General features: G+C 44.9%; 1 protein-coding gene across 5 annotated transcripts in view; it reads right to left on the reverse strand.

Annotated features, from left to right (window-relative positions):
- Positions 1–5,020: 5,020 nt before the first annotated feature.
- The window catches only part of LOC120390182 (natterin-3-like), a 51,834-nt gene continuing 30,779 nt past the window's right edge, over positions 5,021–26,075 (reverse strand). For 4 of the 5 annotated variants that reach the window (XM_039512575.1, XM_039512578.1, XM_039512577.1 and 1 more), the window contains 3 exons: positions 12,584–12,726; positions 10,307–10,412; positions 5,021–6,074 (listed from right to left, as the gene is read on the reverse strand). In XM_039512575.1, coding sequence (XP_039368509.1) covers positions 5,503–6,074; positions 10,307–10,412; positions 12,584–12,634 — 729 coding nt within the window. In that variant the 5' untranslated portion in view covers positions 12,635–12,726 and the 3' untranslated portion in view covers positions 5,021–5,502. Of the gene's footprint in view, positions 6,075–10,306; positions 10,413–12,583; positions 12,988–26,075 lie in introns of those variants that run through there. The other variant, XM_039512579.1, reaches the window with a different exon arrangement.

Genomic DNA, 26,075 nt, shown 5'->3' on the forward strand with positions numbered 1-26,075 from the left:
GAAGTGGGGCAGAGGAAACAAGGGGCTAACTTCAGGGCTGGGGTGGGACAATCAAGGTTGCAGAGGGAAACAGGCAGGGCAGATAAACAAACTGAAGCTGGGGCTAGGGAGGGACAAAGGCTGCAGGGATAAATGGGGTAGGCAGCAAGGGGTAAAGCTGGGGGACCTATAGCAAAGGGGAAGGGGGTTAGTTCAAGGTGGGGGTGCGCCCACAAGCATTTGCACGAAAAGTTAATGTTCAGCTAGCTGCTGCTGCAGGCCCAAATGGTGGAAACGGGCATGGCTAGCCAGGTGAGCAGCGCAGTCCCAGAGGCAGGAGCTCAAGGCAGATAGTAAACAGCCAGTGGGGGCGGTGGAGGGGGCAGCAGTGGGGGGAGGTGAAGGGGGGCACAGATGGACCAGGCTTCATGCCACACCCCCAGTGTCCCCACAAACACAGTCCAGACCCCCACCACAAGAGCACAGTTCAAAAATTACTCAGTGCTTAAGTGCCCCCTCCACTGTGGTCTTCAGAGCCTCTGTGCGTTCCCCCAGAAGCAGGTGGTCCTCTTCTTCTCTTCCTTGGGGCTCCAGCAGCTCCCCAGCAGCTCCAGCAGGTGGTCTGGTGGCCAGGCAGGAGGGACCCTGCTCAGATGGTGGTGGTGGAGGTGGTGTCCTCAGCAACAAGGGCTGGAGCTGGTGTCCCACACTCCCCTCCTCTGGGGAGCAGGCCAGTAGCCCCCCCCCCAGGGCTGTAGTTGGAGTAACAGCAGCAACTGAGGGTGGGAGTGGGGTCCACTAGCCAGCCAGCAAGCAGGTAGCAGAGAAAGGGGGTGGGTGGTGGTGTCTAGCCCAGCCAGGGGAGCAGCTGGATCAGCAACAGCAGCAGTAGCGAGGGCTCAGTACCCAGCAGGAACAGCAGCAGCAGCCTTCTCCCTCCTTCCCTCTACAGCAGAGGAGTAGACGGGAGATACACTACTGGCCACTGGAGAAGCAGGCATCTGTTCCCTGAGTGATCAGACCAGGGGCTGCTCCAGGCTAATGAGAACACCTGACTCCAATTAACCTGCTAAGAGTCAGTTGAGGCTGTTAAGCACCTGACTCTAATTAAGGCCCCTCTGATGCTATAAAAGGGCTCACTCCAGTCAGGCCAAGAAGCGCCAGGGAGCCAGAGGAGAGGAAGTGCGGCTGAAGGGCTGGTTAATGAAGACACCCTCAAACCATCGGTAAGGGAGCCCTAAGGGTGAAGAAGGGAGAAGCAGGAGAGCTGTGGGGAAGTGGCCCAGGGAAATGTAGCAACTCTGGCAGTGAATGGTTGGCTGCCAACAGCTGCTACCATTAGGGCCCCTGGACCAGAACTCAGAGTAGAGGGCAGGCCCAGGTTCCCCCCAACCCACCACTACAAGAACAATCCCTGGGAGGGGAAGACAGGCCCCTGTCAGGACAGAAGGCTAAACTGTTTTGGTATGAGGCCATAGGAGCAACAGAGACTGTGGGAGTTCTCTCATCAACCTCCTTGCTGGCTTATGATGAAAAGGGCTCAGTAGACTCAATCCCTGGCCCTAGAGAGAGAAGGGCTATGTGGAGTGAGCCTCTGAAGCCTGGAATTGCAGAACCCACGGGGCAAGGTCAGAGCTCTGCCACACATAGTATTTTAGAAGCACATATTTGTTACTGGCTTAGTGAAAACTTACGTACCCCACCAGTTTGGGGTACACATCCTGTTTTCTGGCAGTCTGATCTGAGACTGGTGCTTTTAGTCGTGTCCCACAACAAGCTGCATGAGAGGGGCACACTGCTAGAGAGATGATATAAAGGTGTGAGCAAATGGGAATTTTTTGTACTATTTTTGAGTTCTATGTGTGCCTCACTTTCCCCTTTTTACTTACTTGGCTGGAAAGGGACCGTTTGTTCTTGGGGCAGGCTAACACAGAGGTTTGAAGGCACCTAGCAGCCTGGGACTAAATGGATCATTGGAAAGGGACTGGCTGGCAATCCCATATCAGTGGAGAATTCATGAAGACAATGACAAATCCAATTGCTAGGACATTTAAACCCAGCAACCAATGACCATGGATTGCCCCACCTCTCTGCAAGAAGCCAAGCAGCTTTTCCCCAGCTCAGGAACAAAGGGCTGGAGAGGTATGAGATAAAAGTTGGCTGCTGGAGCCAGTCAAGGTGCTCTCACCTGGAGTCTAGCCAAGGAGGTCAGACAGAGAAAGAACCAAGGGCTTCATTACAGCTTGGGTGGGCTCTGGGCTATGCTTTCACCTTCATTTCTCTACACAAACCCAAGGACTTCCTACGCTGTGTTCCAGATGACTAATAAACCCTTCTGTTTGGACAATGCTGTGTTAGTGTCACTGAAAATGCTGAGTGAGTTGCATTGATCCCTGAAGAGTGGACAAGTCTCCCTCAGGCACTGAACAGAACTCAGGGTCTGAAGCAGGGGTGCTGAAGGTTCAGAGGTCCAGTCTAAGGAGGTGGTGAAGATACATAGCTGACCCAGGTGGAAGAGACCCCAAGGGAGTCTGGCACACTGAAGGTGATCCTCCTAGAGACTGTTCCAAAGCAGGGGCCACAGCAGTGATCCTGTGGATCCATGACAAAAGGTCAGGGGCCAGCTTGCCCTGTGGATCCATGACAATAGACCTCACAATGCAGAATTAATTCAGCTATGCAGCACTTAGGGTATGTCTACACTACGGGATTATTCTGATGTTACAGAAACCGTTTTTTAAAAACAGATTGTATAAAGTCGAGTACTTGCGGCCACAATAAGCACATTAATTCGGCGGTGTGCGACCATGTACCGAGGCTAGCGTCGATTTCCGGAGCGTTGCACTGTGGGTAGCTATCCCATAGCTATCCCATAGTTCCCGCAGTCTCTCCCGCCCATTGGAATTCTGGATTGAGATCCCAATGCATGATGGGGCAAAAACAGTGTCGCAGGTGATTCTGGGTAAATGTCATCACTCAATCCTTCCTCCGTGAAAGCAATGGCAGACAATCATTTCGCGCCCTTTTTCCCTGGATTGCCCTGGCAGACGCCATAGCATGGCAACCATGGAGCCTGTTTAGCCTTTTGTCACTGTCACCATATGTGTACTGGATGCTGCTGACAGATGCGGTACTGCAGTGCTACACAGCAGCATTCATTTGCCTTTGCAAGGTAGCAGAGAGGGTTACCAGCCCTATATAGCCGTCTGCAATTGGAAATTGGCGATGACGGTTATCAATCCTTTTGTACCATCTGCTGCTGTCATGGGTGCTCCTGGCTGGCCTCGTTGAGGTTGGCCGGGGGTGCACGGACAAATCTGGGAATGACTCCCCAGGTCATTCCCTTCTTTGTTTTCTCTAAAAATAGAGTCAGTCCTGCCTAGAATATGGGGCAAGTCTACTAGAGAACCAGAGAGCACAGCCGCTCCGGGTCAGAGCCCCAGATATCCTGCATGCCCCTGCAACAACCCCACCCATTGCTTCCTTCCTCCCACACCCCTCCTGGGCTACCATGGCAGGGTATCCCCCCATTTGTGTGATGAAGTAATAAAGAATGCAGGAATAAGAAACACTGACTTTTTAGTGAGATAAAATGAGGGGGAGGCAGCCTCCCGCTGCTATGATAGTCCAGGCAGTACAGAATCTTCATTAGACATGAAAGCGGCGGGGGGGAGGGGAGGCGCTCAGCCTCCAGTTGCTATGAGGTTTTCAATCCTTCTGTACCATCTGCCAGGAATAACAGGGAGTCATTCCCATTTTTGCCCAGGCTCCCCCGGCCGACCTCACTGAGGCCAGCCAGGAGCACTCACGGGATGATGATGAGGACGGATATCAGTCATTTTGCACCGTCTGTCACCAGGGAGGGGAGGGGATGCTGCTGTTCAGCGCTGCAGCACCCCATCTGCCAGCAGCATGCAGTAGACATAGGGTGACATTGGAAAAAGGCGAGAATGATTTTTTTTTCTCTTTTCTTTCAGGGGGGGGAGGGGGTAAATTGACGACATATACCCTGAAACACCCGGGAAAATGTTTTTGACCCTTCAGGAATTGGGAGTTCAGCCAAGAATGCAAATGCTTTTCAGAGACTGCGGGGACTGTGGGATAGCTGGAGTCCTCAGTCCCCCCTCCTTCCCTCCACGAGCGTCCATTTGATTCTTTGGCTTTCTGTTACGCTTGTCACAAAGCACTGTGAGTCCCTGCTGTGGCCTCTGTCTATCATAGCCTGGAGATTTTTTCAAATGCTTTGGCATTTCATCTTCTGTAACGGAGCTCTGATAGAACAGATTTGTCTCCCCATACAGTGATCAGATCCAGTCTCTCCCGTACGGTCCATGCTGGAGCTCTTTTTGGATTTGGGACTGCATCGCCACCCGTGCTGATCAGAGCTTTTCCTGTCTACCTGGCCAGTGCATCCGAGTTCAGATTGCTTTCCAGAGCGGTCACAATGGTGCACTGTGGGATACCGCCCGGAGGCCAATACCGTCGAATTGCGGCCACACTAACCCTAATCCAACATGGCAATACCGATTTCAGCGCTACTCCCCTCGTCAGGGAGGAGTACAGAAATCGGTTTTAAGAGCCCTTTATACTGATATAAAGGGCTTCGTTGTGTGGACGGGTGCAGGGTTAATTCGGTTTAACGCTGCTAAATTCGGTTTAAACGTGTGGTGTAGACCAGGCCTTAGATACTACAATGATGGGCATGCTAAAAACCATCCGAACACTAGAAAAATAAATCGGATGCACAACATTTATCATCTTTTTACTCTCCTGTGGCTGTTCAGCATTATACATGGCAGCTGAGGGCATAAGAACAGAGAATAAAGTAGATAGTGGATAAGGAGGTGTTCCTTGGGGGTTGTATGCTGGTCTTGATCCCAACCTTCAGTATCTAAAGAAAACAATAACCCTAAATAACATGTTAAACAATAAAGTTATTACACTAATTCCATGGAAAGATTAAAATCTGGGAAAAGAAAAAGCCTAAAGTAGAGCTACTATTTTCCATACTGCTGATACTGGAACTACAGACTCTTTTGGACACAGTTCAGCATTTATTATGGGCTAGCATGGTCTCACCTCAGCATTCACATCTGAGATGTGGATGTTGGTGCTTGTTTCCCGAATGGTGTTGCTGAGAGTTTCTACCTTTTGATAAGTACGGATGAGTGTGGCTGGTTAGGGTATATGAGCCCTCGTCTTTGTACCCATCGTGACCATCTCACATTCATGAATGGTGGGGACATTCATTTCACAGGTAGATGGATGTTTTTGCAGCTTGGTATGACTGGCACCAATACGATGGAAAAGTTATCTCTGATGAAAAACATACTGATGTCCCATCGAAAATGGGAACTTTTGTCGAAACCACTCCATTTCAAGTAGGGTGACCAATTTTTCAGCATTGCTCATCGGTTGTGGTTTCTTTTATATTTTGAAAATTGTTAAGGATTTTGGACCATGTTAAGATTGGAATTGGCCAGTAAGAAAATTTTGCCTTATTTATTAAATACTGAACTTTTGCTATTTCTTGGGTGTGTTAACAGTCAGAACTTCGTATTCTTTGTAAAACTTCTCTTTGCCATGGTGAGGTAAGAAGAAAGCTTCAAACCTAGGGACTACTTTTCCTAAGCCATAACGATTCCTACCTACAAAAACGTTAACTCCTGGGTAGCTTGGAACGGACTTTGGTGGAACGGAACCAAATGACCCTTTCTTCCACTCTAGCACTTCACCATTATTCTCATTTACCAACATTCTGAAGTTTGAGGTGCGATGTTCTTGATCAGCATTGGAATAGTAACAATATGGACCTTTACTTTCATTGAAAAACCCAACAGAACATCCTGCCTCTGCACAGACATACTCTCTGCAAGATGCCTCCTCATTCCAGATGGAAACTGCCCCGCTTGGAACTGACCCTTCCCACTCAACCCATTTCAGGTTTTTGTGGTCATCAAAAATGATCTGGCCCTTGTTCTCTGGAGGTGTTTTGCTCTTCTCCTCCTCTGCTGTGTAAGTATTCAAAGCAGAGGTCTCCTCCTGGAGGCTGGAGATCAGGGATGGTGCAGCATGGTTGCTGTTGTTTCCCAAGACTAAAATGAAAAACAATGTAAAGCACATGAGTGGAATTCACATTTCCATTTTTTTTCCATTTCCATTCGTGTGTGTGTGTGTGTTGGGTGTTCTCTGTTTAATAGAGTAATCAATGCAGGGATGGATTTTCTACTGTGGTCAGAAGTTCTGCCAGTATTGAAATGATCAGTATTTTGGTAAGGTTGATGGTTACTTTGGTGGTAACCTTTCACAAATGACACTAATCATCCAAGCCTATAAGGAAAATCTCAGTTTCCAAAAGGTTCCTATTGCCTCCTTCTCTATGAGTACCAGATAGTATCTGCCCCTGCACAGGCTACCTAGAATCCTTGGGCATGTTTACTTTGAGCCTTTCCCCTAATGCGAGTGATCAGGGAGGGGAACAGCCTTGGCTCCACTCACTCCACACCCTGAGCTAGCATAGGAGGTCAGAAAGTGTAGGGGGAAAGTTAGAACTGCCAAAAACCAAGCAGAGTTGGACCATGCAAAGGAAATTAAAACCCACAGTAAAATGTTGTATAGCCACATAAATGAAAAGACAACAAGGAAAGAAGAAGAGAGGCCGCTAAGCACTGAGGATGGGGTGGAGATTGAAGATATTCTAGACATGACCCAACAACTAAATGGATAGTTTGCCTCAGTTTTTAATAAGGGTAATGAGGGACTTAGTGTTAGTGGCAGGAAGGCTAATGGAAATGAGGATTTGGAAGTGGAAATAGCACATCCAAGGTGGAAGTCAAATTCAAACAGCTTAATTGGAGCAAATTGAGGGTCCTGGCTAATCTGCATCCAAAAATATTAAAGGGACTGGCACATGAAATTGCAAGCTCAACAGCAAGGGATTTTTAATGTATCTGTAAACTTGGGGGATGTACCCTATGAGAAGACAACTGCTAAAATAGTAGTAATATATGGCTCAATAGCATTCATCACCATGTATTTTTGACAGGTTTCCATGCCCCATTTTGGGCTTATGTCCGGCCTTCCCACCCTGTTTCCGTTGGCGCTGAAGTTTGGCGCCGTCAGCCATTTTGAAAAAAAAATTGCAGGTGTGTTTGAATAGGGGAAGTGTTCTGTGTGTTTGTGCTTGGGTACATTGAGAGACAGGTTGAAAGAATAGAGTGAGAGAGTTTAAAGATGAAAAAAGAAAGTTTGGGTAAGATTTAGAGAAAAAAGGAAAGAAAGGTTATTTGGATATGATTGAGTAAGGAGAGAGGATTGTAAAGGTTTAGTTTAAGAAAAAAAATAAATAATATTGAAAACTAGGTTTAAAAGGGAATTTACTAAGGCAGAGCCTGTTTGGTAAGCACATGGTAAAAAAGTGAATAAAAATGCATTTAAACTATTCAATACCAGTGTAGGTTAAGAAAAAAGAGAGGTTAAAAGAAAAAAGAGGATAAAAAAAGAGAAAAGAGAGCCCCCTTTGCAAAGGACAAAGATAAAGAGTACATGGTTGAATCAGAAAGAGAGAGAGAGAGACAGAGAATGAGAGCGAGAGAGAGAATTCTTACCTTTCCAGTCTTTCTGTAGAATGAGGCAACTTTCAGACCCTCTCAGGCATGTTATCACCACCTTTGGTTTGGATCAAATGACCAGTGCTAACCTAAAACCTAGGGAAAAACTTTTTTATCACTATACATTACTTTTATAAACAGGTTTTCTGTGTTTTTAACACTGGGTTCTTTCTGCATACTTACAGTTTATTAAAACACTTATGCCAATGGGGCTAAACGAAAAAAGTGTCTTCAGGTAGCCTGTTTTTCAAAGGGGTCTTCTTTTCTAATCCACTACCTTCAAAAGGCTGTTTCAAATTGCTCTCACTAAAAACATTGGGAAAAAGCTTTTAAAAACTTTTTCTTAGTCAGGGTTTAGGCCAGAGGTGCTTCTGCATGCTTTTTTTTTTTTAATTGAAACACTCCTGTAAATAAAGGATTGTGTCTTTAGGTAGGTTTGTCTTTTAAGTGTTTACTTAATAACTTAGAAAAGAGGGGTTTTTTTAAGCATTACTTTAAAAAACACATTTTGAACTGTTTATATTATGTGTTGGTCAGCTTTTATTACAGTGTTGAGAAAAACAGACGGTCCTGGTTGTTTAGATAAGAGCAGAGCAGGGGCCCTTTTACTTGTTTTTCTCTGGGGGAAAAAAAAGGCGGGAATCCTCTGGCTACATACTTTAACTTCTTTTAGCTTTAATGGTTAAAAAGTTTTTATTTTATATAGTAAGCTTCTTTACAGTTAAAGTTACTATTCTTTCTAATACAAGTATTTGGCAAAATTTTGTTTTAAAAGCAGGCCTAGGGCTTTCTTGTTATGTTCTGGCCTTCTTATCTCTGATCCACAAACTCACAGACTCTGTTTTTGCTGACAATGGCTTTGCTAAAAAAGCATGCTGTTTCGAAGTGTTCTTACTAAAAAATAATCCATGTTAGTTTAAAACAGGGGGAAACGTATTTATCATTATGCATTACTTTTATAAACACGTTTTCTGTGTTTTTAACTCGGGGCTGTTTCTGCATGCTCATTTTATATTGAAACACCTATGCAAAAGGGTCTAAATGAAAATTTGTGTTTTCAGATAGACTTGTTTTTCAGAGTTGTCTTCTTTTCTAACCCAGTAACTTAAAAAGGCTCCTTCAAATTGTCCTCACTAAAAACATAGGAAAAAGCTTTTTAAAACTTTTTCTTAGTCAGGGTTTAGGCCTGGGGTGCTTCTGGATGCTCTTTTTTAAATAAAACATATGCAAAAGGAATGTGTCTTCATATAGGCTTGTCTTCTCAAGTGTTTATTCCCTTAAAAGCCTTACTATAACTTTCACCTCTATTTGTTAAAAAGTGGGGGAAGAAACAAACTTCTTCTCTCTGATCCACTGGTTTACAAAATAAGGGAAATATATACTGTCTGTTACTACGGACCTGTGGTTTTAAATCTGGGGTCTTCTGGCCTTCTTATCTCTGATCACAGAGGCTGTTTTTGCTAACAATGGCTTTGCTGCAAAAGCCTGTTTCAAATTGTGCTTACTAAAAAATAACCCACATTAGTCTAAAACTTTTCTGTCACTATACATTACTTCTATAACCAGGGGTTGTTTCTGCGTGCTCTTTTTTTTTTGTATTAAAACACTTGTGCCAAGGGGGCTAAATAAAGAAATGTGTCTTTAGATAGACTTGTCTTTTCAAGTGTTTATTCCTTTACAAGACTTTCACCTCTATTTGTTAAAAAGTGAGGAAAGAAACAAACTTCTCTCTAATCCACTAGTTTACAAAATAAGGGGTATATAAACTGTCTGTTACTAAAAACCTGAGGTTTTAAACCTAGGGTGCTTCTGCCTGTTCTTTTTTTATTACAACACATACAAAAGGGATGTGTCTTAGGTTTGTCTTTTCAAGTAATTATACCTTTGCAAAACTTAATGTAACTTTAACATGTGTTTGTTAAAAAGCAGGTAAAGATGCAAACTCCTTCTCTGTGATCCACTGACTCACAGAAGCTGCTTTGCTAACAGGAGCTTTGCTGCAAAAGCCTGTTTCATATTTTGCTTACTAAAAAATAACACGTTAGTCTAAAACTTAGGGGAAAACTTTTAAAATTGTGTGTTACTAAAAGCTTATGGTTTTAACTTTTATAAAAACCCCTATGTAAAGGAGCTACATGGTGGGAAAAATGCTGGGGGTCTGTTTCTTTAGATAAGAATAAGACAGTTAAAAGAGGGGGAGGAGAAGAGGGAAAAGAGGAGGGAGATGGCTCTTGTTTAAAATCTTGGGACTCTAGGATTGGTTCAGGAAAATGAATTCTATGATGCTGTTGTAGAACAAACTCTGATTGGTCCGAACCAAAGGTGGTGATAACAAACCTGAGAGGGTCTGAAACTGGGAAATTGCCTCATTCTACAGAAAGACTGGAAAGGTAAGAATTCTCTCTCTCGCTCTCATTCTCTGTCTCTCTCTCTCTTTCTGATTCAACCATGTACTCTTTATCTTTGTCCTTTGCAAAGGGGGCTCTCTTTTCTCTTTTCTTATCCTCTTTTTTCTTTTAACCTCTCTTTTTTCTTAACCTACACTGGTATTGAATAGTTTAAATGCATTTTTATTCACTTTTTTACCATGTGCTTACCAAGATCTCTTTCTTGTCCTATTAACTTCATCTCAAACTGTGTCCCTTTGCTAGTCACTGGTCTGTGGCTCTTCAGTAGGAAAAGTCTCTGGAGATTACAGCCCCTTTGGAATTACTGACCTTTTTCTTTTTCCTCCCCCATCTCGGAAGCAGATTTGTTCAGACTAATCTTTTCCAAGAGTTCTGTGTCTGCATCCATGGACATGTCCTTCTGGTAGAATTCCAGCTTCCCATAAAATTTCAGGGAGGAAAAGTGAAAAACAACAATTGTTATTACAAGAGGAATTTTAGGTAGAAAAAATATAATTATCCAAGGTACTATCCTGTGAGGACATCAGTTAACACCACTTCTTGAGCAAGAAAAGATTTTAATAGATTCAATAGATCTATTTTTAATAGATTCAAGTGGTCATAGCTGTGGTTCTGTCTTTTCCTAAAAAAACTAGAACCTTGAGTAGAATCTTATACTGAATAGCTACAGACTTATACCATGTAGTCTTCTGCTATGCACACTTGCAGCTATAAAACTTTCCCAAACCACAGACCTTTACCTGAGATCAATGGGAATTTCTATCATATATCAGTATCCTCCTGCTTCCCAGTGGATGACTCAGTCACACAAACAAAAGTAATTCAGTAAAGGGCATATATGGCACATATACACATATGAACAGGTTATAACACCATGGTCAAGAGCTATAGAAAAATAAAAGTTGGTTCAATCAACAATATGACCTCACCCACCTTGTTTCTCTGATATCCTGGGGCCAACACAGATACAGCAACACTGGAACCCTTCTATCCAATGTCTGGCATTTCTCATATTGTACAAGTCAGTGATGTAAATACTCCCCCCCCCCCCCACACACACACACACCCTACCCCTGATGTTTGTCCAACAAAGCACAGTGGTGTGCATGAACAACGTAATCAATAGAGAAGGGACTTTTACTTTCCCTCTGTCATTGCTCATGAGACACACACCCTTGTAATCCTCTGTGATGTACTGAAGAGTTTAGGGAGGTAACAAAAGTCTAGGTATAGAATCAGAACCTGGGGCAAGGCATGGAGATAAGCAAGGTCAGTATAGGGCCAGCATGTGCAAGTTGGTTTGGAGGCATGGAGATCAACCCAATGGGGCAAGATGAGGAGAAAGTTCAGAAAAGGATCAGGACATGGAGGAGTGATGCCTTGGTATGTTAGGGTTAACGAGGACACTGCAGGCTCAGGAAGTGGGGTGGGCCATAGGGTGTTGGGGATGGTGTAAGGTCAGAATCGAGCCAGGTGTGGGGATAGTTAGGGAAAGCTGTGCACAAGTGAAGAGGGATGAAAGGGAATGTGGAAGTAGAAAAAGAACTGACAGGGATTTGAAGGGGTTTTTAATGCATGACAGTCTCTGTTAGCAAGAGTCAGGCTGACTGTAACCCTAATAAAACGAGATTTGTAGAAGCGAGGATTGTGTGAGGCGAGTGGGAAAGAACTGTGTGAGAAGTTGTTGCAACCTTGTGTAGATAAGATAGAATGTGGACTAGAGTCAAAATAAGTGAGAAAAATAAGTTATCAGGATGACCTATGTATAAACAGAATGCAGCTGTTGCTTGCTACTGTCTGTACAGTGTTGCTTATTATTGTCTGTAATAAAGGTATAAATGCTTGCTGTAATTGTTTACCTGTAGAGAGACCTGCCTAAGGAGGGGGAAACCCTGTGTCCTAGTGCACTCTCTCCCTCTATGCAATTGCCTGAGAAATAAAGTATCTGACTTTGCTGCACCCAACCAGAAAGTGAGAACTGTGTTTTTCTCTGACAATTTGGGGGCTCGTCCAGGATGGCAACGCCTACTGAGACAACGGCAGCTGCTGCGGATTGTTCCCCTTTGAACCCCATGGCACCACAAGAGAGGTATGAGACCTTTTGAAATCTCTATTGGGGTATTGGAGGAAAATTGTCCCTGTTGGGCTTACGCCATCTGAACTTATTGACTGTGCAGCAAGATCAAATGCAAAGCGGTACTGGGGAACTGTTTTGCCACCCCCAGTAAGGTTAGTTTGAAGTGGTACTGGGGACTTAGTTTTGCCACCCCCAATAAGGTAGTTGTATGCAGTACTGGGGAACTGTTAGTTTGGCTGCACCCAATAAGGTTAATGCATAAGGGAAATGCATTACATATGCACCGGTGCTGAGGGGTTTTTACCACCTCAAGAGGGGTTGTTACCGCCTCATAAGGGAAAGTGTATTGAGTCCGGACATAAGGTACAGATGCATCATGGTATTTAGAAACAGAGGCTTTGGGGGGGGGCGGGTGTACACAGTGTAAATGAGAGTTGCCGGAAGACGCCCAGAGTATTCTGCAAAGCAATAGCTTGTGACCAGAAATATTCTACAGATTCTGGAGTTACCCTGCTTGCTTTAGAAGATCCAGCCCACAGTGGGCTGACTCGGTCTGGCATCGTCCGGCGAGGAAGCTACCTGGGTCTAGGAGTGTGTGAACAGATCTTCCCTCCTCCTCCTTTTCTCCGTGTGCCTCTCCTGTGTGAGTGCCCTGTAGGGTGAGATCCTTAGTTTATCAGCCACTAGCAAGCAGGGTGTTTTCCCTGTGTGTGATTGGAAAATGGGTGGGAGACAGTCTAAGCATTCTCCCTCACCCCCTAAGGGTACCCCAGCATATTACATGTACGTACATTATGGTCCTAAAACCTACAGGTATTGAGACACTGGAATCTTTACATGCGTGAAAATCCACCTAAACAATGCCCACTTGAAGGTACCTTCAATCTAGATAAGATCATACATCTCAGAGGAGCTTTTAATCACCAAAAAAAGCCTCTGACACACAGTGGGAGCAATTTGTCTATTGAGGAAAGGAACGGGTTAATTTGAAATTCAGCTTGGCCCAGAGATAAAGAGAAAGTTGCTCTGCATTCAAGGTCAAGAATCAATGCAGACCATGCTAAGTACAAAGAAAAACTGCTTTCGGCCCCAGTTGGCTGTGAAAAAAACTATAGACAGAGGCAAACCAAAGGCAATACAAGTTACAGGACTGAGATTACATTTGCAAAGCTTAACTGTCCAGTGAGATCCAACAGTCTGCCTTTGTGACCCTGGAGCCGGTGTGGTTTGGTGATGCTGAAGAAGCCACAGGCAGTTGACCTGGACTGGAATCTCTGAAAGAGACGCCGCAGGAGATCCCAGAGTGTAAAAGAACAGCCCTCCCAAATTCTGGACAAGCTGTATACAGGATAATCTCCCGTCCACCTCTCCTCCTTCTCTGAACGTTATACACAGACGTGGCCAGTTTGGACGTATGTGTGTGAGTATGAAAGTGGCTTAGGCTTGGCATTAATGTTTTTTTCCCTGAGTGATGTGGGAGCGTTCCCAACACTCTCTGTTGTTTTATTTTATTAATGAAGCTTTAAATTCAGTCATATGGTGTGTTTTCTTTATCTTCCCCCAACGATCCTGCGGTGTCAGCCTGATCACCTGACACGAGGGATAGATTGGTAACAGCAATTTGTCACAGTTGGTGGGCAATTGAAAAGGGGGGAGCCCTGCAGAATTCACACCATCTTTTGTTTTGCCCTTGTTATTTTAATGTTTGCTTTGCTTGATATTGTTGGTGTTATATGTTGAGGACTGAATGATTAAAGGTGTGCCCACTCTCAGCCGCAGTAAGGCCATGGCTACACTTGCAAATTTGCAGCGCTGCAGCAGAGTGTGAAAACACACCCTCTCCAGCGCTGCAAATTGCGGCGCTGTAAAGTGCCAGTGTGGTCAAAGCCCCAGCGGTGGGAGCGCGGCTCCCAGCACTGTACGTTATTCCCCACAGGGAGGTGGAGTATGGACAGCGCTGGGAGAGCTCTCTCCCAGCGCTGGCGCTTTGACTACACTTAGCGCTTCAAAGCGCTGCCGCGGTAGCCTAAGTCTGAGAACCAGAGAGGGCTTTAGCATTCCTCTCTCCACCCCAGTTGACCGGGAAGGGTGTCAGGTGAATATACCCCCAGTCATAGAAGGACTGGGCAATAGAGAAGTTGGAGAAAAGGGAAGAGATGTGTACTTGATAACTAGAACTGAGCAATTAAGAGCATACATTATGAACCAGGCAGCAACTCAAACCTATGCCCAGGGCAAGATGCAGGCCTTGAGATAGGACTTCCAGGCAGAAAAGGAAGCACTGGCTAAGCAAGTACCGGTCCTTCAGAGACTTGCAAAATTTAACCATTTGTGCTCAGCATACGCTGTAACAGCAGTGTGTTTGCCACAAGAGGAAATTGAATAGTTAAATGCCCATGTGCCATGCATTTTTGCCCAGGTGGCAAGCCTTGTGAGTAAGAATGTTTAAGGGAAGAGACTAGGAAGAGTGGGGGCTAGTTGAGAAGCCCACCCTCCTAGCTAAATTGGTAGTGGAACAAACCGGTGCCCCTGGAAGGGACGGTTCAGCGAGGAAAGCAGGATCGGGCCCAAGCAGACAGGCAACAGATAGAGCAGGGGTTGGCAACCTTTAAGAAGTGGTGTGCTGAGTCTTCATTCATTCACTCTAATTTAAGGTTTTGTGTGTCAGTAATACATTTTAAAGTTCTTAGAAGGTCTCTTTCTATAAGTCTATAATATATAACTAACTATTGTTGTATGTAAAGTAAATAAGGTTTTTAAAATGTTTAAGAAGCTTCATTTAAAATTAAATAAAATGCAGAGACCAGTGGTCAGGACTCAGGCAGTGTGAGTGCCATGAAAATCAGCTCGCGTGCCGCCGTCGGCACCCGTGCCATAGGTTGCCTACCCCTGAGATAGAGAGATTGGAAAATAGGTTGGAAATTTTGAGGGCATAGTGGAAGGAAAAGAGTAAGTAAGTATAAACATGGGGATTTCAAATACCCAGGACAATATTTGAAATGGTGATTTGAGTTGATATAAAGTGGCTGTTGGGAGACAAGCAAGTGATTTAAGGAAAGAGTGAGAAGTTAACTCTGTAGTTGCTGGAGGGAACAGCAGTTGAACTTTGTAAAAATGCTAAAGAGGAAAGTTCTTGCTGTCTTTGAAATGTTTTGTAAATAAATCCAGGCAAAGAAATTATTTGATTGCAATCATTTGGCTATGAACAATTTAGTCAAATTAGCTAAAGAAATGTATACAGTGCTATGTAATTAAAACCGTAATAGGCTCTAAGGGGCTACAATAAGTAGTGATGTTTTCTTTCAGGTCACTGTGTGTTTGAAAGCTGGAGTTAGAAGTAAAAGGCAATCAAAATTCTGGTAAAGTAAATTGTGTCCCTTTTTAAGTAAGAATCTTTAAGCTGTGGATAGCTTTGGATCCAGAAGCAAGCCAGAAAGCATCTCTATTAATGCAAATTATCTAACTGATAAGGTAGAAACCACTGAAACCTGGCCTGCCTATGAAACAAATACAAGACAATATGGGGTAATTCCTCTGTTTTGCTTGAAATCAACAAGGGTATTTGTATATTTTAAGCAATGACAGAGTACCCAGAAGGGGTAGACCTCTGTTCTTTTGTCTTTCAGATAATCAGAGAAAACTGATGCTAGCTGAACAGCATTCAACATACCATGCATTTACTGGCACAATAGGAACTATGTTCTGTGTTCTATGTCCTGTCTTGTGATGTTTGTCTCGTGGCCAGAATTGTTGTGTTTAATATTTTCATAGGATAGTCTAGTTTAAAATCAAACAGAAGGGTTAATTTAAAATGTAGATACTTGTTTTATTCAACTTGAAATACAAAGTGTTTGGCTAAATCGGGAAAATGTGATAAGCAAATGTATTAGACTTTAGTATAAGTAAGAAAAAGAAACTTCATTGGCCAGATCTTTTAATTGAAAAAATGTTGTTAAATGTGCATACCAACAGTTTTTGGAAGCAAGGGCATGAAAAGTCAACCCACTCCCCATATTGCATATGGGGTCCTTCTGGCTACCTTTCTAGCCAGAGGGCTGGGGAGGAAGGGAAGCTATTGGACACCAGAGGTTGTACTGAGTGGACTCCTCAAAAGTGGGTGTGCTCGTCCTCGCTTGTTGCTCCAAAGCTCTGTAATAAAGTTATTTTACTGGAAGGGTGTATGTGGCATACATTGAATAATAAGACTAATGTACTGTATAACGGTGTGACAATGCGGTTCTGGCGGGACCCAACTGAGAGTGCCACATCAGGACCAATTGCTCAAACAGGGCAGTCACAGCCCTAGGCTGGGGTTTTTCCACCTCTAAGGCAAACCAAACCAGCCAGACAAAGAGGACTTCAGCCTTACCCCACTGGCTAACCACAAGTCAAACAAGCAATTTCCTTAGACGCTCCAGTCTCCCAGTATCACCACCAGTGCACTCGTCCTGGGGATGAATGGTTATGAAAACCAACACCCCAATAAAAGAAAAAGGTTCTCTCGATCCCAAAGGACCAAGCCCCAGACCCAGGTCAATATACACATCAGATCTTACCCACAAATCACGCTGTTGCCAATCCTTTAGAATCTAAAATCTAAAGGTTTATTTACAAAGGGAAAAAGGTAGAGATGAGAGGTAGAATTGGTTAAATGGAATCAATTACATACAGTAATGGCAAAGTTCTTAGTTCAGGCTTGCAGCAGTGATGGAGTAAACTGCAGGTTCAAATCAAATCTCTGGAGTACATCCCCCGCTGGGATGGGTCATCAGTCCTTTGTGCACAGCTTCAGTTGGTAGCAAAGTCCCTCCAGAGGTAAGAAGCAGGATTGAAGACAAGATGGAGATGAGGCATTAGCCTTATATATGCTTTTCCAGGTGCAAGAATCTCTTTGTCCTTACTGTAGAAAATTACAGCAAAATGGAGTCTGGAGTCACATGGGCCAGTCCCTGCATACTTTGCTGAGTCACAAGGCGTGTCTGCCTTCTCTCCATGGGTCAATTGTGTAGCTGATGGTCCTTAATGGGCCATCAAGCAGGCTAGGCAGGGCTAACACCAACTTGTCTGGGATATCACCCAGAAGCACATCACCAACTTGAAATACAGACAGTATAGAGCCAATATACATAACTTCAACTAAAAATGATACATGCACACAGACAGCATAATCATAATCAGCAACCCATAACCTGGTCTTAGACACCTTATATGACCCCCTTTACCTAAGATTTGGTGCCACTACGGGACCTTGGTTGCAACCCATGTTCTATATGGTCCCAATTTATATCAATAACGTCACACCCCCAACGCAAAATTGATGCAGGAAGGGATGTCACAAACATCACTGACTGCATCCCAAAAGCCCCCTTTCCTTGGGTCTGTCTCACTACAGCTAGTGTTGGGCTAGAGGCCATACCAGCGTATACCAGAAATGGTTTATCAAAGTCCTGTTCAATAACATGATTGAATCTCTTTACAAACTTAAGGTAAAACCTGGTCTGAACAACAGCGGATTGGATCTGCTTTTGCAGCAGGGTTCCTGTATGTTTCATGTGATCTTGCCAAGAGCTAAAGAACAGAGCTACTTTATCCATACAAATTTTGGCAAATGTTTGGAGCCCAATTAACATCAAGTTAAGATAGATATTAATGTTTATAGTACAGGAATCTTGGCATTTAGCCATAAAATCAATTTGGTAGTGTGCCTTAGTTTCCCTTTTTATACAGCACGTTAGGTCTGGAGTGTCTTTTCTTCTATGAAAAGTTCCAAGATTGTCTACAGGCATTAACAGTGAAACATTAGTATAACACGGCCTTTTAACATAAAGTATGTCTTCATGCATTACTCTCAACATGTTTAAGGGATTTTCCACAAGATTAGGCACATTGCACATTTTTACCTTTCTTAGTAATAGCAACACATTAGTAACAAACATTACCATTAGCAATAACAACAAATTTATTGCAAGTGTCCATCTACAATCATGTTTGTCACACCACACCTTTGGCTCAATACCATTGGGGTTTGGGCATTTTAGGGTTAACCTGTGGCTTCCCTTTGCAAAGTTCAGTTGTTTCTTTCCTCCTTGTCCTGCAGGATTTAACCCTGATTTCTCTTGCTTAACAGAATTCACTGGCTGATGGGGTGGGCTCTGTTTGCTAACAGCTATTAGCAAGTCTTTCTTCTCCCTGCCAGCCAGGTAATTTGCATTAACACAAACACTAGCTTTTAACTTCTTAGCTGCTACCAATTCCAAGGCTGGACTCTGTCTTACAGAGATACCACACAAATCCAAAGGGTCTGAGGGTGAGAGCTGGCATGCTCTCCCCTGCAGTCTTAAGCATTCAGCCATAAAACTGTTCTGCTTTGAAACACCAGTAACTGAATCTGTCCTCAGATCCTGAAGCACAGACTGCTCACTCACAGAATCAGCATGGAGATATTCCTGTTCCAACACCATTGTCTTCCTAGCAAGCTGGCCACACACAGCCTCGTGGTTATAGAGCTGCTCAACTTTGTTAACAGCTTCTACTCCACCTGAGACCCTTTCAAAGCTGCCCACAGTGGATCGCTCAAAAGGAAAGTCAGTGGATCCATTTACAACAGAAAATTTCTGGCTGTTAGGAACTGAAACTTCCTTGATTAAATCACTTTCACACCCTTTAGATGTAGTAAACTGCTTGCACAAATTGCCATGAGGATTTCTTTCCCTATGAGCTTCTCTAAGCAGCAATTCACCCCTCTGAGAAATTCTTCTCTTCCCCGCTTCACCTAGGGCTCGCTTTAAAGGAACACTTTCCTGAGCAACCACAGACTCTTGCTGGGTCTCACTTACATTCAGAATCACCTCTGGCCCATCAGGCAGATCTCTACACAATCCCCTTTCAGGCAAACTTATAGACTTTCTAGATAACAGGTTAGAAGCATTCTCCTTCCCTTGGCCATGAACAAGTTCAGGAATCTTTTCCTTCTTGCCACAAGTTGTCCAACTGTCAGTAGGTAACACAATTAAATCACCTTCATGCTCTCCTTGTGCCCTGGATAGGGTATTACCCTGATCAGACAGAGTTGCTGCACCTTTTTCCAACCACACATTAGCAACTGGCAAATTACAAGCACCAGAATTGTCTGTTCTCTGGGATTTTGCTAAGACACTAACTGGATGCAACCTAGTCACAGTGCCATTCTCCCCAGCAGACACAAACTTAGGACCATTCCCTTCCTGGGCTTTAGCTGTATTTACAACCAACTCCGAGACAACTGAATCACCCTCAACCATCACAGGCTGAAAGGCACCTTCTGTCTGCTCTACAGACACAGAAGAGCCAGAGACACAGCTTGGGATCTCATTTCCCTTGTCCCAGCACACAGGGCTGTTCACAGACAACTGCTTGGAGAATGGGGTAACTTCCTCCATAGGCAAGTCAATACCCCTGACAGACATAGGCACATTCCCTTCACTGTCACATTTCTCCACACAGGAAACAGGTAAGGGATAGGGACATTCATTTTCCACTATCCCTGTCTTCCCAAACTGCTGATTAGACAAAGCCATAATCTCACAAGGCTGCCTAGGCTCCTCCAAACTTTCCCTACCAGGCACATTGCCACTCCCAACAGATAAGCTGCTGCTTTTTTCACTACACTGAGCTACTTCCAGCAAATCACAGTTACCCATTTCAGGTTCACTTTTACAAGCTGCACTAGCCAACAATCCATTACAAATTTACCCTCTCCCTCCTCAGTTAGGGCTTTCACCTGACCATTTACTTTAATTTGCTCCTGAGAAACATTTTCCTCACCAATGAGATCTTTCTGCACTTGATCTAACTTCAGATTTCCTTCCGAGACATCAGACAGACCTTCAGAAACTCCACTCACAGACACACTGCTTTCTGGCACAGATAAACCTTTGGAGCAACCCACCTCAGGCAAATCATTGCCAACAATAGACACAGGTTTAAGATCATTCCTGTCCTGTGACTGGCTACCTGGACTGAACAAAGCTTTAACATTTTCCCCAATTAAAAGATCTTTAGGCAATAACTTCCTGATGCCAGCTATCACTTCATGCTGAGCCCCATTCCATTCGAGGTAGATTCTGGCTAAAGGCACATGGACAGTAAACTCATAGAGGATCACAACATTCACACTTTGATTTGGTAAATAATCTTCCTCTTTGACCAGATCTGCTTTAACAAGAGTGATGTTAGAAGCCATAATTTGCCCTAAACAGCTTTTACCATTCACTTTTACACTCTCTATGAATTTTCCATTACCACTCCCATACATAGCACTGGCACAATTTATGGGGCCACCCTCTACTGAACACACAGTAACAGCATTGACATAAAAGGTGGCATTGTTGGGGTACATTTGGTTACCCCCAGACAACTGCTCAGAGTTATACAACATACCAACATTGTTACAAACTGGACTTTCAAGAGGATACAATTTCTGCTGTTCTTCCCTTGCTTTTTTGGAGCTGGAGTCTAGCAGTTTCTTGTTGCATCTGTCGAGTTTTCTCCTCAGCAGCCAGCAGCTCCAGACGCCCCTTCCGAGCTTTTTCTTCTCTCTCAGCAGCCTCTTTCTTTCTCTCAGCAGCCTCTTTCTCCAGCTGGGCCAAGGCTTGCTTCTCTTCCATTCGAATTTCTGACAGTTTTTTCTCATGTTCAAACTGCAGGCTGTCTCTCAAGGCTTGCAGTTTCATTGCTTTTGCTGATGCTTTCCGTCTCATGGTCACTGATCTTTAACCCACCAAACTCTCAATCCCAAATTTCGAATTCGGATAGCGTGGGGTTCTGACCCAAAGCTTAATTGACCTGGTTCTGTGGATCCAAGCACGACTACGCCACTGTGACGATGCGGTTCTGGCGGGACCCAACTGAGAGTGCCAAATCAGGACCAATTGCTCAATCAAGGCAGTCACAGCCCTAGGCTGGGGTTTTTCCACCTCTAAGGCAAACCAAACCAGCCAGACAAAGAGGACTTCAGCCTTACCCCACTGGCTAACCACAAGTCAAACAAGCAATTTCCTTAGACGCTCCAGTCTCCCAGTATCACCACCAGTGCACTCGTCCTGGGGATGAATGGTTATGAAAACCAACACCCCAATAAAAGAAAAAGGTTCTCTCGATCCCAAAGGACCAAGCCCCAGACCCAGGTCAATATACACATCAGATCTTACCCACAAATCACGCTGTTGCCAATCCTTTAGAATCTAAAATCTAAAGGTTTATTTACAAAGGGAAAAAGGTAGAGATGAGAGGTAGAATTGGTTAAATGGAATCAATTACATACAGTAATGGCAAAGTTCTTAGTTCAGGCTTGCAGCAGTGATGGAGTAAACTGCAGGTTCAAATCAAATCTCTGGAGTACATCCCCCGCTGGGATGGGTCATCAGTCCTTTGTGCACAGCTTCAGTTGGTAGCAAAGTCCCTCCAGAGGTAAGAAGCAGGATTGAAGACAAGATGGAGATGAGGCATTAGCCTTATATATGCTTTTCCAGGTGCAAGAATCTCTTTGTCCTTACTGTGGAAAATTACAGCAAAATGGAGTCTGGAGTCACATGGGCCAGTCCCTGCATACTTTGCTGAGTCACAAGGCGTGTCTGCCTTCTCTCCATGGGTCAATTGTGTAGCTGATGGTCCTTAATGGGCCATCAAGCAGGCTAGGCAGGGCTAACACCAACTTGTCTGGGATATCACCCAGAAGCACATCACCAACTTGAAATACAGACAGTATAGAGCCAATATACATAACTTCAACTAAAAATGATACATGCACACAGACAGCATAATCATAATCAGCAACCCATAACCTGGTCTTAGACACCTTATATGACCCCCTTTACCTAAGATTTGGTGCCACTACGGGACCTTGGTTGCAACCCATGTTCTATATGGTCCCAATTTATATCAATAACGTCACAAACGGCAATGTGTATGTGTTCATGGTTGGGAAAAGGTGTATGAGTGAAGAGTGGAAGTTTCCTTTGTAGGCTAAAAGAAGCCAAGAAGGGGAGAAGGAAAAAGATCAGAATGAATTAACTGGGAAAAAAATAGCTAGCAAGCTCAGTCCAAATATAAGACGCTGGACCGATTCAAGGACACTGCTCACAGCTTGACTTGGCTGATAACCAAGAAAGGGGGGGGGTGGGCTTGAATGTGCCCAAGCAGCTGTAAAATCTGCAAAACACTGCCATGCATTAATGAAATGTGTTAGGTTTCTTTTCTCACAGGTATAGAAGCGCTACCCAAAGACCAGGGCCGGCTCTAGGTTTTTCACCGCCCCAAGCAACAAAATTTTTGGCTGCCCCCCGTCCCAGCCCTGGGCTCTTCGCCGCATCCCCTCTGCTGCCTCAGCCCTGGGCTCTCCCCCTGCACCCACACCCCCTGCCACCGCAGCTATGGGCTCCCCCTTCTCCCCCCACCATTGCCCCCCACACACACACCTCCTGCCGCCCCAGCCCTGGGCTCTCCCCACCCCCACCTGCACCCTCCTTCCGCCCCAGCCCTGGGTCACTGGTAACTCGCTCCCAGGGCAGGTCATTCAGCAGGAATTTTGGATGTGCACAGAACACAGACAGGATTGGTTCCCATATGGTTACAGAACTGCAGTAAAGTGGAACAATTTTCAGCTTGTGTGATTGGAGGATATCTGGATGCATATTATAAGACTGTCCTACATAAATGAGGAAAAGTTGAGATGTCCTTATTATTCTTTTGTTCCACTCTTTCTTTCTATGGGGAATTTGCCAATGCAATATCACTGTCTTCCTTTTAAACAAACAAACAAACAAAAAAGGCAATGGCTGTTGAAAATAGCAATTCCAGTCCTAATAACCACTGGAAAGCATTTCTTGCTCAATTTTATCCTACTTTTTCTACAGCAAGTTACATTGGATCAGTATATTTGATTTGGGAGAAATGAAGTAACAGCTGCCCAAACTGAGCTTGAGCACTCCTGAATGTTGACGTGTTCAAATCTGGAAGGCAGGTGCTGAGGTGGGGTGGGGTGGGGCTGTGGCTCCATGGGGGAGCACGGCAGCATGTATGCAGCAGCTTGTCTGACACTGCGCGGAGCCAGACACACTGGTCTGAGTGGCACGGTAAGGGGGCTGGGAGGTTGGAGAAGGGGTCGGAGGTTCCGGGGGGGCAGTCAAGGGACAGGGAGTGGGGGGGTTGGATGGAGCAGAGGTTCGGGAGGGCAGTCAGGGGCAGGGAGAAGGGGGGTTAGATGGGTCAGGAGTTCGGGGGGGCACTCAGGGGACAGGCAGTGGTTGGATAGGCATGGGAGTCCCAGGGGTTTGTCAGGGGACAGGTAGGGGGTTAGGTCCTGGGGAAGTTGGGGGTCTCAGGAGGGAAGTTGGGGACAAGGAGAAGGGAGGCATAGAAAGGTGGTGGGGTCCTGGGGGACAGTTAGGGGCAGGGGTCAATCAGGGGACAAGGGCCAGTGGTGCTTAGATAGGGGGTGGGGTCCTGGGGGGCAGTTAGGGGCAGGGGTCCTGGGAGGGGGTGGTCAGAGGACAGGGAGGGTTGGATGGGTTGGGGTTTCTGTGCGGGGCAGTCGGAGGGAGTGGATGGTGGCAGGGTGGGGCTACCCTCCCTCCCTGTGGAGTGTCCTATTTTTTGAATGTTAAAATATGGTATCCCTACCCTTCACAGTGCAGCTCTCCATTCACAGCAGGCTGCAGCATGAGGTCCCCCCCATTCCTTTCCAGTTCGTAGTGGCCAAGGGAATGCTGGGAAATGTAGTTCTTTCCCTGCTCCAGGGCTGGCTCTATAGGCAGGGAGCTAACCAAGGAACTACAGCTCGCAGAGCCGCCTGTTGGTTCTCAGCTCGATCCCTGCCACCCCTGCAAATGGGCTGCCCCAACCACGTGCTTGCTTTGCTGGTGCCTAGAGCTGCCCATGCCAAAGACCCTAGCAGCCCTACCACTCCTTGGAACCAGGAGACTGGATCTATGTAAAGGTCCATCAGCGAAAGACTGCTCTGGCTCCACACTGGAAGGGCCCTTTTCAAGTCCTGTTAACCACCAACACTGTCGTGAAGTGCCAAGGACTACCTGCCTGGACCCATGCTTCTCACTGCAAAAAGACCCCTCCACCTCGGGAGGATTTTCCTACTGATGATTGGCCTATTTCTCCTTCTAGCTCTGCTGTGCCTTCTGGACAGCAGGGAAAAAGGACAAGGTGAAGTGCTAGTAACCTCTCCCTTGTCCACTGACAGACCTACTGTGCCTTTGGATTTTTCTAGAAGAAGCAAAACCATTACAGGGTAATGTGCTGGTAACCTCTCCCCTGTATGATGCTGAACCAAGATTGCTTCAGGAAAGAAGAAGGAACACTTGTTCCACTGAAATTGCCAAAGTCCAGGAATTCCTGACTACAAAAGACATTAAGAACTGACCCTGGTGAAGAAACTAAGATTTATACACTGGCAGGAAAAAAATTGTGGGACCCATGCTTGGGAATGTGGTATTGATTGGATGTTGGGGTTTATTCTACAGGCTGCGCCCTGTGGTTTGGATAAATCCTTCAGCATATATTGTCCTCTCTAATTGGATTTTAAATGACAAGTACCAAAGGCACCTTGTTGCCACTGCCCCTGCCATCTCCTCCATTACACTATTACCCCTGTAATACATCCAAATACAGACAATGCCATATATTTGATAAAACCAATGGCCAAGGCCTTCACACTTTAGTGATTTATTTAAAGATTGGGAAAAAAAGAAAGAAAAAATATTTTTAAAGTTCAGGATGTCCCATATAAGCAAACAATTGAGTGGGAAAAGACTGGTCAGAGGAGATAAAAGTATATGATATCACTACAAATAAACCCCAAGAATCTGTAATTGAAATTGATGGGTTCCATAGTGAAGTAGATATGATGGCTGTTCCTGGAGTTTGCAATGTGTTACATGAAAGAGGCCGTTATTGTTATTTGGTCACCCAATTAGTGAGTAATCAAATGAATACCCAAAGAGTTTGTTCTGCCACAGAAAATTTCACCTGTATAGAAATTATTCCAGTGACTAATAATGTAACCTGTACCTTATTGCAATACACCCCCTCCTATGCTATTAATATTAATGCCTCTTGAAAGTACCTGAGGATAGTTAAATAACAGATGTGATATAGTACTACACCAAAGAGAGATGTATTAGGATATTGATGGACTGTGATTAATACTACACTAGGGACTGTCAAATTTACATTGCCCTTATCCAGTTTCCAGATCACCTCTACATACCCAAATTGCTCACAGGGAGCTGCCATTAGATTAGCACAACAGAGGGCCTGGGTTATTTCCTCTAGAAAGAAGAGAGACTTGACCGGATCCCTATGGGATGGGGCCAATAGTGCAGCAGCCATTTGGAATATTCTTAAAAGCCAAAAACATGATGAGAAATTGGGGCAACTAGAGAAGGCCGCTGGCCTTATTTCTGGGGCACAGCTAACCCAAGTACAGGCTGGAGTTGGTGAGTTACATGTTATATCCGCCCTTAGTTCTATGACCCAGAAGTTGCTGACAGAGATGGTATTGAATATCACTGAGGCTGGGAAGGCATTGCAGTGGGATCTAGCATGTTCAGAAATTCAGGATTTCCTGAATGACCAGCTGATGGCCATTCGGAATGATCTTGAGCACCAGGCTTGGCCCACTGCCCTTACAGACACATCAGGAGTACCATCTGATCTGTGGCCATGGAGACATACTGTGAGACTATCTGGGTGGAAGTGCGGACATTCCCCAGTGCTCCTTCCTTAGAGGGGTGTGGGCTCCCACATACCGAATCCTGCCAGGTCCATGGGGAGGATGCATGTGGGATTGGGTGATACACCGAGATATCTGGAAAATTAGACTACTTGGCACGCCTAATCAATTTTAGTCAGTGCTCCTGGGATTACACCCGACATTTGGATGGGGTTAGGGAGTCAATGGACATTTTGGCCATTAGAACCCCCACAGCTTCAGTGTATACGTAAACTGAA

The sequence above is a fragment of the Mauremys reevesii genome, linkage group 24 (assembly GCF_016161935.1).
Source record: "Mauremys reevesii isolate NIE-2019 linkage group 24, ASM1616193v1, whole genome shotgun sequence".
NCBI lineage: Eukaryota > Metazoa > Chordata > Testudines > Geoemydidae > Mauremys > Mauremys reevesii.